Below are 15,526 nucleotides of genomic sequence, written 5' to 3' on the forward strand. Positions count from 1 at the left end.
GGAGAAAACAGTGGCTCTACCTGAGAAACTGACTGGAGTGAATTGAGCGAACAGGGTTTGTGATGAGTCGTTCAGGGTTTTTCACCACAGATGAAAGTGGACAAAGGAAGTCTGTGATTGGATTAAGGGATAAAATCTTTGCCTTCAGTGTTCAGGAGAAAGCTGCCGGGGTCCATTGACTTCTTCCTCCCCCGTCTGTGGATCAAAAGCAAAGGGTGAGGTCAGTTGGAAGGTGCTCTGTCATCCATGACAGACTCCTGTACAAGTAAAAGCCGCGCAGTGACATGTATTGATTGGCTAGATGACGACTGAGGTGATCATGATGGTGATGATGATGAGGAGGAGGAGGAGGAGGAGGAGGAGGGTGATGATGACGACTGTAAAAATCCAAACCTGTGGTCCACTGAGCCTCATCTTCGTTTTACTTTTCTCATTAGATTTCCCGCTGAGGTCACTGGAAGTTAATTAATTTTTCTTTTACATGATTTTATCTCAGCAGAACAGAGGATGGGTTCTAATGATGATTTTTTTTTTTTTACTTGAAATATCTCCCCGTGTCATTTAGCTCAAAGCAGTAAGGTTTTGCCTACTTGAGAAGTAGAAATGCTAACGATTAGCTGAAAAACATGTTTTCACTTCAAATATTGTTGAAGTTTCATCAAGGTACACAATATTAGCATAACTTTTCTATTATTAATCAATTATTCTCATAAAATAATGAAGCCATTGCACACAATAACACGACCAAAAAACCCACAGTGCTACGGAGCAGCTGAAATTTCCCCGTCTTAAATTATGTTTCTTTGTTGTCATGTCACTGTTATAATTACCAGACTTCCCTTCCTGCCAAACAGCTCACATTTAAATCAGTGTCCGAAACCGGAGCCCCGGGTGCCGGAGGAGAACGTCTGCCCACGCAGAGAGGGGGGAATTCAATACGTCTGCCTGATTGAAAATACTTCATAACTCTCCACCCTCCAGGAAAATCCATCAGTGAATGTTTCCCTCAGCCACAGAATCATTGGCTCCGACACACAGGCAGAACCAAAGCAGCTAATCTGAGATTAAACGTGCATATCATCAGGTTTGGAAAACACACAGACCGTAGGAAGGAGTTCAGTGTTTTGTTGTTGTTGTTATTGTTGTTGTTTTGTCTTTAGCTCCAGTTTGAATCTCAGATATGAGAGGAGACTGATTCACACTGGAGGATTTTCAAATCCTGACTGTTTTATGAAAATATTTAAGACGTGGCAGCAGACGTGACCGGTCTGTGGCGACAACAGCGTCCAAGGAAACACAGACTCAGACTTCTGGGATTCACAAGAACAGTTCAAAGGTGGGGACTGCAGGGAAGTGTGACGTTAAGACGAAAACAAACGTACAGGTGACGTGCAGCGTCTAATTCTACTGGGATCTTAGAAGAAAAACTGGCTTTGAGTTGGAGAGAGATGAGTTGGCAGAGAGGTTCTGGATGAACAGCTTGTGCTTCGTGCCACTGTTATTTTTATTGTACAGTTTGAAAGTGCAAGGAATGAAAGTAAAATTTGTGAAATTTCCAAAAAAAAAAAAAAAAAATGAAGTGATAATTTTTTATTTCTTGGCTTAATGTCGTGGTGGTCTGGGTTTTTTACTGCGTCGCCTTTTATGGGGTATTTTAAAGACAAGGATTTCTGTTAGAAATTAGGTGAGAAAGTGAGACAAAAAGGAAATGGGGGAGGGAGAATGTTGGGGGGGGGTCATGTGACTGATGACTTGAATCTCTGATAGAGTCCCAACCTCAGGCTGCTGCCTGGTCATATCTCATGTCACCTTGGTCACATTTTGCAATATCGTGATGGAGCTCCCACTGGGACCCCAGCTGGACTTGTCTGGACCGGGTCACAGGATGCCGGTGCTAATCCCAGCAGTGATTGGGCGAGACATTCTGGTGCGAACCTTTGACACGGTCCTGTTTGGTTTTGGACCGTGTTAAGGAATCAGACACAGGAGGAGAACATGTAAACTCCATATAGAAAGGCCGGGAATCGAACCACCCGAAAAGAGATTAACGTAGAGTGCTAACCTTTGTAAATCCACAAAGCCACTGGACATGTCAGCTGGATGTGGTTAGTGTAGAGCGCTAACCCTCCTTATCCACAAAGCCACTGGACATGTCAGCTGTCAATCACACATGGCGATCAATCATATCTGGGCTCCCACTTCTATTTTCTCTTTATTTCTCCATACACATAGTCGAAACCAAAACCCAGGGATGACGTTATGATTCCTCCACACCTCACTGTGCAACTATGGCCTTTATGGAATCAGCACTTTAGCATTATTTTTTCTACAGTCTGCTTCTTAGATAAACCGTTTTTTTTAACACGTGTCATTTTTTGTCCTAAATGTTTTTCCAAAACACCTTGACTTTCACTTCTGTTTGTACCTGGACTTTGTCAACCTCGACACTTCAGTGTTACCTCACTGATCGGCCCGACCGTTACCCAGGACTTATGTCATTTGGATGAATGAACTCCAGTCCTCTGAAACATGAACAGTCATTACAGTCTGTCTCTTCCCTAACATCAGTCTTTATTCGCTCTCTTCTGAGCTTCAGTCAAAGCCTTTCTCCCACTGCAGTAGTTTCTACACTGACATGACGCACTTTTAGGTTAATCTGTCATTTTTAATAGCAGTCATTTTCAAATATTTTCCATAAAAAAGTGGTAAAAAGAAAAAGAACATTGAGGTTTTTGTATGCTGCAACAGCCTTGACCTCATATCGCAAAACAGTCAAGAAAGAAAACCCACCAAACCACTTTGTATTGGACTGTAATTTAGCATTTAGATATCCAATTGCCTTAAGCATATCAAACATACGGCCCGCAGGCGAAAACGGCACTGTTTCCCAAAGACTGGGTCGCGTCCCTTAGGTGGGTTGCAAGAGTTTTTTGGGGGGGTCATCTCCCAGGACTTTACGTATAATGTCTATTGACTTGGGTCGCGGTTTGTGACTTTTAATATATGGGTCTCCAGAAAAAAAAGTCTGGAAAACACTGTGCAAGTTCCTACACGTTACGGGCGACTACTTTTCATAATTAAAAAAAAAAACTTTCTGAAAAGTTGAGGGAGGAAAAGCTTTTGTGTCTGTTTGCATCAGTTGCCTCGTACTGCTGTCTTAGCACGTTCCGTGTCATCTGCACAATGTTCCCCGTGAGGTCAGTTCATTTCTGACAGACGGAAATTGCCCACAGTGACGGTAATTACATATTCCCCGTGAAACACGTCAAAACTCGTGACGGAAGGGAAAAGAACGAGGCTTTTAAATTTAGTTCAGTGATGGTAATAAGTGTGTTCCGAGGATGGAGAGGAGTGGGGAAGTGTAAATAACGGCATTATTGTTAATTCACACCAGCCTACGTTTTGTTTTACCATCCACTGAGGCAACCTGTCAGCGTTTACTGCCCTGTTTCCACACACCTAACGCAGGCTGTTTAACTATGTTAATGTCACACAACTGAATTAGGTGGTGGTTCTGATGCAGGGATCCAGGAAGCTGGTGTTAACTAAGTCTAAATGCTCTCTTTATATGGAGAGACTACATTGAATTAAGTTTCAATGTCAAGAATAAAAAGTCCCAACTACAGACGGGAATGAATTCCAAGTTAAAAGTCAAAAACGATCCCAGGAAAACAAACCGGAGTTCTCCAACCACTTCCACCTTTGATGGGAACTATTGTATAATGAGGAGAACTGTTCAGTGAGAATCATTTTTCATTGTTCATACAGGTGAGCTAATGAGTGCATACATTTAAATGTGCATTAACATTAAAAAGTCATGAATAACCTAATGTAGTATTTTTGTGCATATCAGCAGCAGGCTGTACTTCAACAGTCACCGTAGCGGAAGCTGCTCAAGGGATTTGACTCGTTTTTTTCCGCCACACGTCCTTCCCTGATGTAACCCATCCTGTGGTTAGGGCTGTGTTTTTCAACCTTGAATGTGGTCACCTGGAATTCAAATGGGGTCACTTGAAATGTTTAATAATTGGTTTAAAAAATATGACTGATAAAAATAGTAGTTTTCACCTGGTTTAAAGTTAGGATTAAAAACGCCACAGAATCTTAAACAACTGTATTCTTTCACTTTCATGAATATACATGGAGTTCAAATACAATGCAATTACTGTAAATGATTTACTCGGTAGTGAGGGTAATTAAAGTAGAGCAATTATTAATTGGTGTTTCGAGTACCTTATGTTAACATGAGAACTAGCATAGCGTGGTAAGCTAGTATACAGCTCCTGTGTTTCTGAAATTTCCCATTGAAGATAAATGGAATACTTTAAAATAAAAAATATAAAAAATGGTATAAAATATAATTTACAATATATCGGTCAATTTGTCAACATAGTTGTTGGAGTGTAAATATGGCAGAGATGTGTAGCCGTGCTGATAATGATCACGCTCGGAGCTTCAAAGTGCTAACATGGTGGAGAAGAGCTGTTGAAAAGTTTTCCCAGTTGAGATGAATGAACTGGGATTCAGCAGCTGTTACGTAATAAGGCACCGTGATTGGCTCAGTGTTGACTCATGGTTGCATCAGTGTGTGATTGTATCGGTGTTTGTAAAGCGGGTTGTTCTGTTCTCTCTACAAAAGGCATGAAAGGCAGCGCAGACATGTGGAACATAGACAAACAAGACGGAGAACCAATATGTATCCATTACTGTGACAGGTCCCGGACATGGAACGATCCTGGAATTCCTGGTTCAGTTGTTGTATTGAAGAGGTCCGGCGCTGGTTAAGACTCTCATTGATCAAAGTGTACATTCCATTTATTTACCTGACAACAGACGGAACTGGAAAAGCTCATGTAGCTCGTGGTGTTAGCAGTTTTCTCCAGTAGGCGTCTTTGGATTGTCGTTTGACCGGAATGTCGGAGGTTCAGGTGCCGACGTGAAGTGTGAATAAAAAGATAAATATGACTGAATTTAAAGCAGGCTGAGAGACCACTGGAGAGTAGAAATTAAAGTTGGAGTATTCTTTTCTTACTTTAAAGTACTGCAGAGAAGAAAGAAGAATAAAAGAATACTGGGAATACTTTATGACGAAAGGATTAAATAAAAAGTTGAAGGAATGTTATGTTTCCTCGGGCAGTTCATGTTCAGCCAGATGATCATCAGGCAATCCAACAAACATCCATCATTTTCAGACAGTCTCACCTGACCGTCGTCTGCTGGAGCTGTGTAGCTGTCAGTCATCCATGCATCACCTGGTTTACCTTTCAGCTTTTCTTACACTGTAAAGTTTTATACAAAATTCAGGTTTATTAGTTTTTAAAAAATAATTAAAATTTTAAATCTGGGCAAAAGGACACACTGTACATCCCATAATTCCACCCTCCATTCACTTATTGTTGCTGTAGTGCACAGTACATAGCCATGTTGTTATTTATACAGACTGTGGGGGAAAAAAAAACCACAACCATCTACTTGAAGTTAAATGTGATTAATGTGTTCAATCCACTGCTAGCCTGTGATTATCTGGATGGAAATTCTGAATCGTTTAACCTTCCTTGCTTTTACAAATAACATATATAAATAATATTTGTATTTGCATATAAATTAAAAGAACTAATGTCAACATCCTGATGACTTTATTTTATTTTGACTTAATAGGTTTTTGCTGAGAAAAATAGTAATTAATGCAGCTTTACCACAGCTGAGCTATCATGGGGAATATTCATAGCACCACCTTCTGTGACCTGACTCTTTTTTGTATGCGTCATCTGCGTGATCTCTGGCCCACAGGCATTTATTTGATATTTATAAAGCTTTGCATTTCAATAGAATAACCCATTATTCTTCTGGGCGGCTCCTTTCACATCAAATGTTAAAGCTTTTCAGAAGTGAATAACCTCCAGGAAAAAAATAAAATAAAATACTGCGACAATTGAGAAATGAACACAGGCTGTGAGGAAAAACAAAGCTGTAGGAATTAAATAAAACAAAATATAAAACCTTTCATATTTAAGTCCTTTAGGAACAGAGAAGATGATGGAACAGCACCAGTCGAGGCTTTTCTCCTGCAGTACTCGACCACGTCTACACCAGCCTCTCTCAACACCAACATTCTCCAAATTACATGAAAATGAAACAGAACCAAAAGGAGAGAATTGTTTTTCTTCTGTCTCCCCCTCCCCCCCCCCATCTCACCCCTAACTCCCGTGATATTTTTATACTTCAGCCTGTGGATGGTGGACTTCTGCAGTTCCTAAGACTTAGAGAGTGTGGTATTTATCTTTCCTCTACAACAAGTTATTCTCAGCCTGAGCTCTGTTTAAATAAGTTTTATTCCCTCACAGTCAAACCTTATCTGGTTCCACTTTTAACAAGAAAACACACGAGAGGAGAGTGAGAAAAAAAAAAAGTTGTTTTGTTTTGGAAATATATAATCTAGAGCAAAAAAAAAAGCAAAAAAAAAAAACTAAGGTACTTAAATAAAAACGATAAAAAGTAAATAAAAAAGTATTTTTCTCTTGTTTTCCCCATTCTGTTGACTTGATAAGACAAGCAGTGATCTTTTAATTCTTTACGCACATAAAGTTGCGCAATCGATGGCGATAGCTCGACATGTTTATATTTATATACAGTATGTATATATTTGTGTATATATATGTATGTATTTGTATATATTTATGTGTGTATATTGTTGTGTATATATGTATATATGTGTATATTTATATTTTTGTTTATATATACATATATGTGTAAAATATACATATGGCATATATATATATATATATATATATATTTATATACTGTATATATACCTGGCTGAAATTGCCTCATTTAAGAGCTTTACCTAGAGCAAGGATTTTAAAGAGCAGGTTTTGGCCATTCATTCTTGTCATTGTTTTCATAGAGAAATAAAACTATAGTTTTATATAGTATAGCTGGGCATTTTTACCACTTTTTACCACTAAAACTCGAACAGTAACATTAAATTTGTACCAAATGTTCAGAGTGTCTATGGCTTTAGGGGTCAGTTGTTGTTTTGCTTGTTGCAGGGATGCCCTCAATGTTGAACTCTAAAAGTAAAAAACTACTGGTTTAAAATATAATGGAAATAGAGTTGTGTTTTTAGGACAATGATAAAAGCAGCTAACGTTGTCTCCAACAGGAGGAACCGCTGTATGAAACGTGTGAGGAGACAAAGTCGTTAAAGTCTAACGTGTCATTATTGTTATCGTCTTGTTTTGCCTCAGAGTATCTTTTATAGCTGCAGCCACCCACGTAACGTTCAGGGAGCAGGTCCTGGTCTGCGTCCTCTCCTGATGTTAGTGCTTAAACTCACTTGAGTTGTGGTGAAAGAGCAATAGGCGTCAGAGAGCACAGAGAAAAGAGAGTCTTTCTCCCACTCAGCATGGCTCCATACAGTACGAGAGGCTTATGAGAACCTCATCACTCTCCATCCTCATAACGTTCCTGTCATTGTGCCGGATGGGAACTATTACTCGGTAGAGATTGTCATTCAGTCAGGGGCCAGGACCCCCACTGTGTTTGTATATTTTTTTATTTGTAAAATATACCTCCTTTCCTTTTCCTTTCACACAAAGACAACGTGATTCCATTTGTTCCACATGTGTGACATGTTCCGTACATCGCTGGAACGCCGTAATACACACGTCGATCTGTTGTCCGTCAGCTGACTGCTCTTGATGACTGGCTTTAATGTTTCCTGTCAGACCTACAACAACAGGACTGTACCAGCCTGACCTAGAAATGTTTCCCTTTAGATCTGCAGTAGACGATGTTGTGGCTGCAGACTATAGACAGGCTCAAAGAATAAGTAAAAACACTCTGTGATATTTTAGTTTATTTCCAGCAGAGTTTGTTGTTCCAGCCGGCGTGTGTAAAACAAACACTGTGACTTTTGTCTATATTTAGACAAGAAAGATTTACGCTCTGTTGTCGAACCTCATCAGATCTATACGCTTCACATCTACACATCTGAGCTTGAACTAAAATGGTCTTTTGAATGACAGAACAAAAACCCTGAAATGAGACTATTTACCAGATCTGCACAGAATGTGAGAACAGGATGTTTGAACTCAGTCATTAATTTATTCTTCGATGACAGATACGCTCACTTCAGCTGTGTAATTGACGCTCGATTTGAATTGGAATGAGAAAATTATAATAGTGATCCACATAAAATTATTTGGCGGACCAGATCTGGCCCTCAGGCCTTACGTTTGATCTGTGTCTTGGAGCATTGGTGACAGTATTTACTGAGGTTATGGATGTACCGATTGGACACAGTATTTACTGAGGTTATGGATGTACAAGTGGGTGGGGTTGGAGTTGCATGGACCGCTTTTGTTTAAATGGATGAGACCCAGACATGACCCTCATGTTGAGCACAGCTGTTCCCCTGCAGGAGCGTGCACATGTGCACTGGCGTGTCCTCGTAAAAGTCTGGTGTTTGTAATACAGTCATCGCTGTGTTAACTCCATTACACTGTCCCGTAAAACGTAAAAGTGTTTGGACCCTCCGGTGCCACCTGTCTTTCTGTTGGGTGTCATGGCACGTATCACCTCTGTTATTGTCGCGTTGACTCGCTGCCCCCCGGTGTTTAGGCTCTGGCGTACGTTACGATCGTGTTTGCACGCCTCAAGTGTGTTAGTGGGAAAAGGGCCTGGAACTATGTATGGGTTTGCCACAGTATGTATGTGCGCATGCTATGTGGAGGTGTACGGCACCATGGTGGACATGGTCTTCATCATGCTGAGGTGAGACATCTGCCTTTGTCCCTTGAGCACATAACATCCCACCGTGGGACATTTTGTGCTCCCTTAATAGCAGGTGTAAATACTTGTGTCACCTTACACGTTCCTCACCCCCTCCCTACTACTTTTACATGGTTCTTTCACCTCCCTCCCCCAGCCTCCTGCATCCTCACCCTCCTAAACCCCCCACCTCCAACATTTCAAGACCCCTCGTTCCCTCCTGAAGCGTGTTTACATAGTAGCGGGTGTATGTTTTTTCTCCCTCTCCATCGTGGTTCAAGTGCCTGTTCAATAGGCCGATGGTTGCGCTTCCTTTTAAGGGTTGATCGCCGTGGTCTATTACTTACACTACATGTGTACAGCATCTGTGCAGGAGGCAGAAACCTGGGCCAGGGTTTGGAATTAGCCTCGGATGGAACAACATTGTTTCTCCAAGCTTTGCTGCTTCATACTTTGGGCTGTGGAGCTTGTTAGGAGCTAGCTGTCACAGTGCTAAGATTAATGCATGAGGTTTTTTTTTTTTTTTTTTTTTTTCATGACTTGCAGCCAGAAAAACCTGCTTAATTTTATTGACAGTGAAAACTATGCTTTTGTTTTTAAAAGACACCCACGCTGGACCTCATCCAGCTTTTATATTTACTGTGAAAATAAAAGAAAGGTTAAATCAGAGCTTTCTCCCCGCAGTCATCCTCAAGTGGCCGCCGACTTTTTGCTTTGACATATTCCTGAGGCCATTCGCTGTATTTTGTCTCTTCTTCTCCTCCTCTCTTTTTTTTCAAATACCACACAGATGTGTGTAAAGAGTTCCACACCTAAAGGTTTCCAGCAGCCTTTTACTGTGACTGTCAGAAATCATGGAGACCCACCGCCGAGGTGAGGCTGTGTGTGAAATCCCATAAGCCCTCGTCAGTGGTCGGAGGCGTAACGACACCCTCGTTCCACCTGTAGGGTTTCTCCTCTGGGACAAAAACGGTTTTGCTCATTTGAAGGGACATTTTATGTAACCAAAATGCCGGTGGCCCAGTGTGCCTCGAATGCACCGGAAAAGTACACATTTTCATGGATCTCTTGTGTTGTACTGCAAGGTTACCTACAGGAAAACTGCTATTGGTTTTTGAATTGTGCAGGATTCTAACACTCTCTAACCTGACTGAACTCTGGTCTTTTTAGACTCTAGTGAAACACTTCAGTCATTTGCATTCACCTCAGCAAGATGGACTCAGATCACATGGGTCAAACTCATGGCCCGGGGGCCAAATGTTGGCCGGCTAAGTCATTTTGTAGGGCCCGTGGGAGATCAGAAAGCATTTAATAAAGTCCATGCAGCAGAGTTTCTTAACCAGATAAATTAAAGTTTTTTTAATAAACAATGAACAATATTTGTAACTTAATAATTAATTGCAGAAAGATGTATTCATATGTTATGGAGTAGTTACAGCTGTACAGTCCACCGTTTACAACTGGCCCTTCAAGGGAAACTGTATTGCTGATGTGTAAAAACAAACACGCTATATCTGAATCTCCAAACTTAAGATTTTTTTTTTTTTTTTTTTTTTTAGAATCCAGGTTTATGGCACACAGGGCACTTTCAGCAACCTCTCAAGTTGATTATTATTTCCACTTGCATTTTCCTTTTCTTTACCCAAGAACCATCTTGTCAAAAATGTCCTCCCTGCATGTGTAATAGTGCCTGTGTAAGCAGTGATGCACTAATCTAGGCAGCGGACAATGAGGAAAAAAAAAAAAAAAAGATACCTCAATAAAAGCAGATCTCCTGGCTGCCCACGGTCATGAAGGAGAATAAACAAGGTTAGAGCGGAATAATTATGTGGAGCTGCTTCCTGGTATTAAGAGACTGACTACAGTTCAGTTGCATTGCACAGACACTAGACACAGTTTGTCTGGTGGCTCAGGCACAGGAGTAAACACAGGTCACAATGACACCGTGTACTTGAAGAGAGTAATACTTTAGGATAACCTCACTACATGTTTGTAGACGTGGACCATTTGTAACACAGTAGGTGGAATTAGGAGCGCTGTGTATCTGAAAAATTCCTTCATCCATTCAACCAGTCTAGTCCAGTTTTCTCCATATGAAAGTTTAAGGGTATTTTAGTCGCAACAAGCTCAAATTAGGATTCAATGTACAAAAGGTAAAACTAAAAAAAACTAAAGAAAAATCCCCTTTAGTCAATTTTGAGTTTAAGGACCATAACTCTAATAATATTTAATAATAATATCATTTTATCAATTATTTTAAATTAATTTATATGTTTGTATTAAATTGGTGGAAATCTTGAATATATTTCTCCATTGACTGTGGACAATCTTAGTTTTTCCTGTCTCTTGTCAAGTGAAGCAAAAATGACCTGACTTCTTCTCTGATTTATAAGGTTAGTAAATAGTTGGTATATCATGATGTTCACTACTGTAGGACTTGGTTTGATTAACAGCCGGTGTCACAGTCAGTGAACTGCTGCTCCTTCAGCTCTGGCTACGATACACATCCTGCTCCACCCTCTCGTCCTACTGTGGTCAAATCGTACGACTTGGAGAATGATCCTTGAATCTTTAGAAACATTAAAATTCCTCAAATATCAGCGTGTATTTAAATTCATAAAATGCACATCTCAGTTCAGGTTTGCTACAGATATCTACAGTGTTCCAAACAACACAGGAGCTGCTGTTGTTTGTTTGTTTGCAGTGCAGACAAACAGATTTGGAATTATCATTTGTTTAGAAAGGACACACACAGTATCCCATCACCAACCTGTCTCAGGATCAGTGTGTTGTTTTGTGTTGAAGGGACGGCGTCAGTCACTGAATTCACTTCTGTCCATTTTTCCTAATCCCTGTTGGAAAAGATTATTTTGCATCAATGTGAACTTTACAAAGCTGCTGCCTGCAGGCTGTGGAATCAACTGTGAGGCCGTTGAAAAAACTAACACCATTATTTACCGACAGATTTGAGGTCTTAAATGTGAGGACAAGGATCTGTCAGAACATTTCAGTCAAGATCCTTTTAATCAGGATCTTCCATTGGCTTCTGACCAATAGGATGTTGAGGTTGTTGGAGTTTGCAGTCGTCTCCGTTCCCCCTGGGGGTTGTGATATTGTCAGCTTTGTTTACTGTTGACTCAGGAGCAGGCCCGCAGTTGTGTATATTTGTCCAGCAAAGTGTCACCGTCTTCAGATTTATTTGAAGGAGCCTCTGTAAAATAATCACTGAACTTGGAGACATGACTTGGAGCGTCGCTCATGGACTCTGCTGAGTCCATTTCCTGCTGGCAGCTAATGGCACTAACTTGTTCTCCCTCGGCTCTGAGTTGGTGACAGATGGCCGTGAGCTTCTTCATAAGTGCTGCCAACAAACTCTGGCAGCAGGAGAAGGTTTCTGTTATCAGGGGCAGGTTAAGCACTGGCTCTCACTTTATACTGATACACAATACATATATATATATATATATATATATACTCTGCACCTGGGGATACTGCAATTAAAAGTAATTTATTTTTCTAGTTTTACATCCATAGAAAGTTTAATGATGACTTTTTCTAGAATGGGTTTGCACGGTATGGCTAAACTGATGGCCCGTGGGCCAAATGGAGGTCACCAAAAATGCCAATCTGGCCCGATACACATTGGATAATAATTTTAGTCAAAAAATTGTTTTTTATTTCTTTTTGTATATTCTATTCTCTTCGTGATGATGTGTATGACTTCCTAGTTTAGTGCACAGTGGGTGTGTAACATGGAGCAGTGTGGAATCTTAAATTCCTTCCACACTGGCTCTTTTCTCCTGGGATTGGCAGCAATCTGCTTAACGCATGAAGAAATCTGTGACAGTCACTAATTATGACAATAGCAATCTCAGTCAAAGACAGTGTTTGCGTCTGCTCGACGGGAATAAATATGCATGTATTTATTTTAAAGCTGCATTTCATGAATAAATAGTGCAATAGTAAAAAAAAATCCAAACTTCATGATGTGCATATTTGACACGCCTGACGGAGATTTAATTGAAAAGAAAATTATTTATTGTATTTTTACCGAATGAATTGTGTTTAAAATCACATGACTCCTGACATGTCATGAGCTCCTGTTTTTATACACAGTTCTGGCTCTGCACTGTGCTAAAAAGAATTTTCCAATTGTATCAAAGGCTAAATAATAAACAACACTCGATCAAGTCGTTCAAACAAAACTGGTTCACCTTCTCAGCCGTTACTAGAATACAGCCGGTTGTGCTTAAAATAAAGAGTTGTAAAACAGAAATAAAGTGTTGCTCAGGAGGCTGTCACAGTGACAGAGCCTTTAAATATAGCACCTTTAGCCTTTAATAAAAAAGTAATTGTCAGCATGACTCATGTGGTGGATGTCATTTGTCACTGCTATCTTAGATCATGTGCTGGAAATAGATTCACTGACATGTCCATCTGTTAGTCACCTGGTCATATGGATGGAACCCTGCATCCAACTGGAATTGCATCGTCCCCATCATACCAAGCCTGGAAAAAAAACCTTTTAAAAAGCTGGGAATTCATAACGTATAAAGCCATTAGGTAAGCATCGATCCATTAGTGGAGACTTTTGCCTTTTCCAGCCCTGCAGCCAAACATCAGGCAGACAGGCTCTGTGGAGGTGGGTCAGTGTAGAAATGATCTGGTTTATAAATGATAAAGATTCCTTAATATAATGAAATATTTCTATCAAAAAATGAAAATGAAAAAGTAATTTAATTGAAAAAATGTGTTTTCCGTTTTTTTAAAAAAAGGAACACTGATGTCGCCCTCTAGCGGAATGACAGTTGTTAGAAGTGGCCGTCAGCTTGAGTTTCAGTTCCCATCCTGCTTCAGTCGTAATGACAGCTCTGATGTATTTTGGTAAATGAATGCCACCTACTGGAGGGAATTTCTCAGCAGTAAAGTTTTTAAGAGACAGATGACACAACATCCTGAAGATCAAGTAACAGAATAGTTGTGTTATGTAATCAATTTTCACACTTATTTCAAGTTACTCTGTTATGTCTTATTTTGATGTACATTTATTAATTTTCATTACTTATTTTAAGTTACTCTATGTCTTATTTTGATGTACATTTATTACATAATAATAATATTATTACATTTAACCACTTGTGTGTTGATGACGCAGGTTTCTGAGCCTGGCGTCGTACGTCATGTCAAATCATTGTGAAAAGATGAGGCGTGGTATCTTAAATATTTGGGAGTGGTTTCAGTGTGTACCTGGAGACGCAGACGGATGATAGTCGCTGTTAGCTACTGAGGTTCTTTAACAGCTCGGTCGGAGGTTTGAGATGCTGTAAAGGCACTGGTGCAAATACCTCTACCAGTGGGATTGAATGTGAAATTGCCGTGACCATGACAGCATCAGCGCTTGTTTTCCAAGGAATGTAGGAATGTAGGAGTCAAGTGTGTTTTTGATGCTAAACATTTGAAATTAGTTCATTAAATGTGCCTTTTATATGACACAGGATAAACAGCTATTCTCACGTTATAATATAATAACCCCCCACCCACCCTCACCCACCCATGTCTTGTGGATAGTGAGTGTTACAGTAATTAGGCAAATTGCAATTCTCAATTTCATCCTGTGCCCATTCTAAGCTGCTGTGGTATAAACAGTTTAATTGAGTTTTCAGCCTTTTAATTCTCAAAAGTGATCTCCAGGGCTACAGAGCTGTTACTGTAGCTCCTGCTGTGGATGTTTTTCAGGGCATTTTTGTGTTTGTTTGTTTTTTGCATTTGTCTTTTATCTCTGCATGGGTTTTTTTCAATCTAAAAATGCTTTCAACCTTGTGTTTATTTGGATTGCCTGTGAAACATCAGGTCGTCTTTGGTGACTAATTAGGATCCTCCGTGAATTTACAAGATCAAACCGACACGGCAGCCTGTAGTGAGTGCCAGAATAACTCTCCAGGTCGAATCGTGTTCTTGCCACTCCTTCATCTTCTTTGTCCTTTATGGCTGAATTCCATGTTAAGCTCACATTGCTTTTCTCCAGTAGTGCTGAGTACTGAAGTTTATTTGATAAAAATATACTTATTAAATATTGGCCGGCCTGAGTATATGTCTATTTTCACTAATAGTGATGTATTTCTACTGTACATATATTTGTTCAGAAATATAAATCATGTGTCATAAAAAGACCAATTCAATCTCATTTCATTGTGACAATCAGCCCAGAAAAACAGGCCTCTAGCTCCCTCCAGTGGCCATGAGGAGAAAGTCCACCACTCCCATTTACTTATATCATTTCATTCACTCTATTAATCCCTCATTTTTCCAGTTTCTCTCTTTCCTGATGCTCAGTATGTTGATCTTCTTATTTCTATCTTCTTTCTTTTTTTAGAATATGCCAGGACATAACGATGAGCTCCAACAGCACAGACCCTGGTCTCTACCTGACTTCAGACACCTCACCAACGTTGGCCGGAGTCTATCCACAGTCCAATGCTCTTCACCAGGCGGAAAGCGGAGGCGCCCCCTGGTTTGTTTTTCATGTAAATACCCTGGATGACAACTCATCTTCTGCCAGCCAACTCTTCAACCTCACCTTAGAATCCCCGGATGGGAATGGAACCGCGGACATCAGTCCCTCAGGTGGCCACCCAGTGTGGCAGGTGGTCATCATCGTCCTCCTGACAGGGATGCTGTCTCTCATCACCATCATTGGCAACATCCTGGTGGTGGTGTCCTTCAAGGTGAATCGCCAGCTCAAGACGGTCAACAA

The 15,526-nt window shown here is 40.3% G+C and overlaps 1 protein-coding gene across 1 annotated transcript in view; it reads left to right on the forward strand.

Annotated features, from left to right (window-relative positions):
- The window catches only part of chrm3a (cholinergic receptor, muscarinic 3a), a 72,095-nt gene that overhangs the window by 49,727 nt on the left and 6,842 nt on the right, over nt 1-15,526 (forward strand). Inside the window, exon 4 of the mRNA XM_017037040.2 lies at nt 15,146-15,518. Coding sequence (XP_016892529.1) covers nt 15,165-15,518 — 354 coding nt within the window. The 5' untranslated portion in view covers nt 15,146-15,164. The remainder of the gene's footprint in view (nt 1-15,145; nt 15,519-15,526) is intronic.

Source organism: Cynoglossus semilaevis, chromosome 12 (assembly GCF_000523025.1).
Source record: "Cynoglossus semilaevis isolate Cse_v1.0 chromosome 12, Cse_v1.0, whole genome shotgun sequence".
In the NCBI taxonomy this organism is placed as follows: Eukaryota; Metazoa; Chordata; class Actinopteri; order Pleuronectiformes; family Cynoglossidae; genus Cynoglossus; species Cynoglossus semilaevis.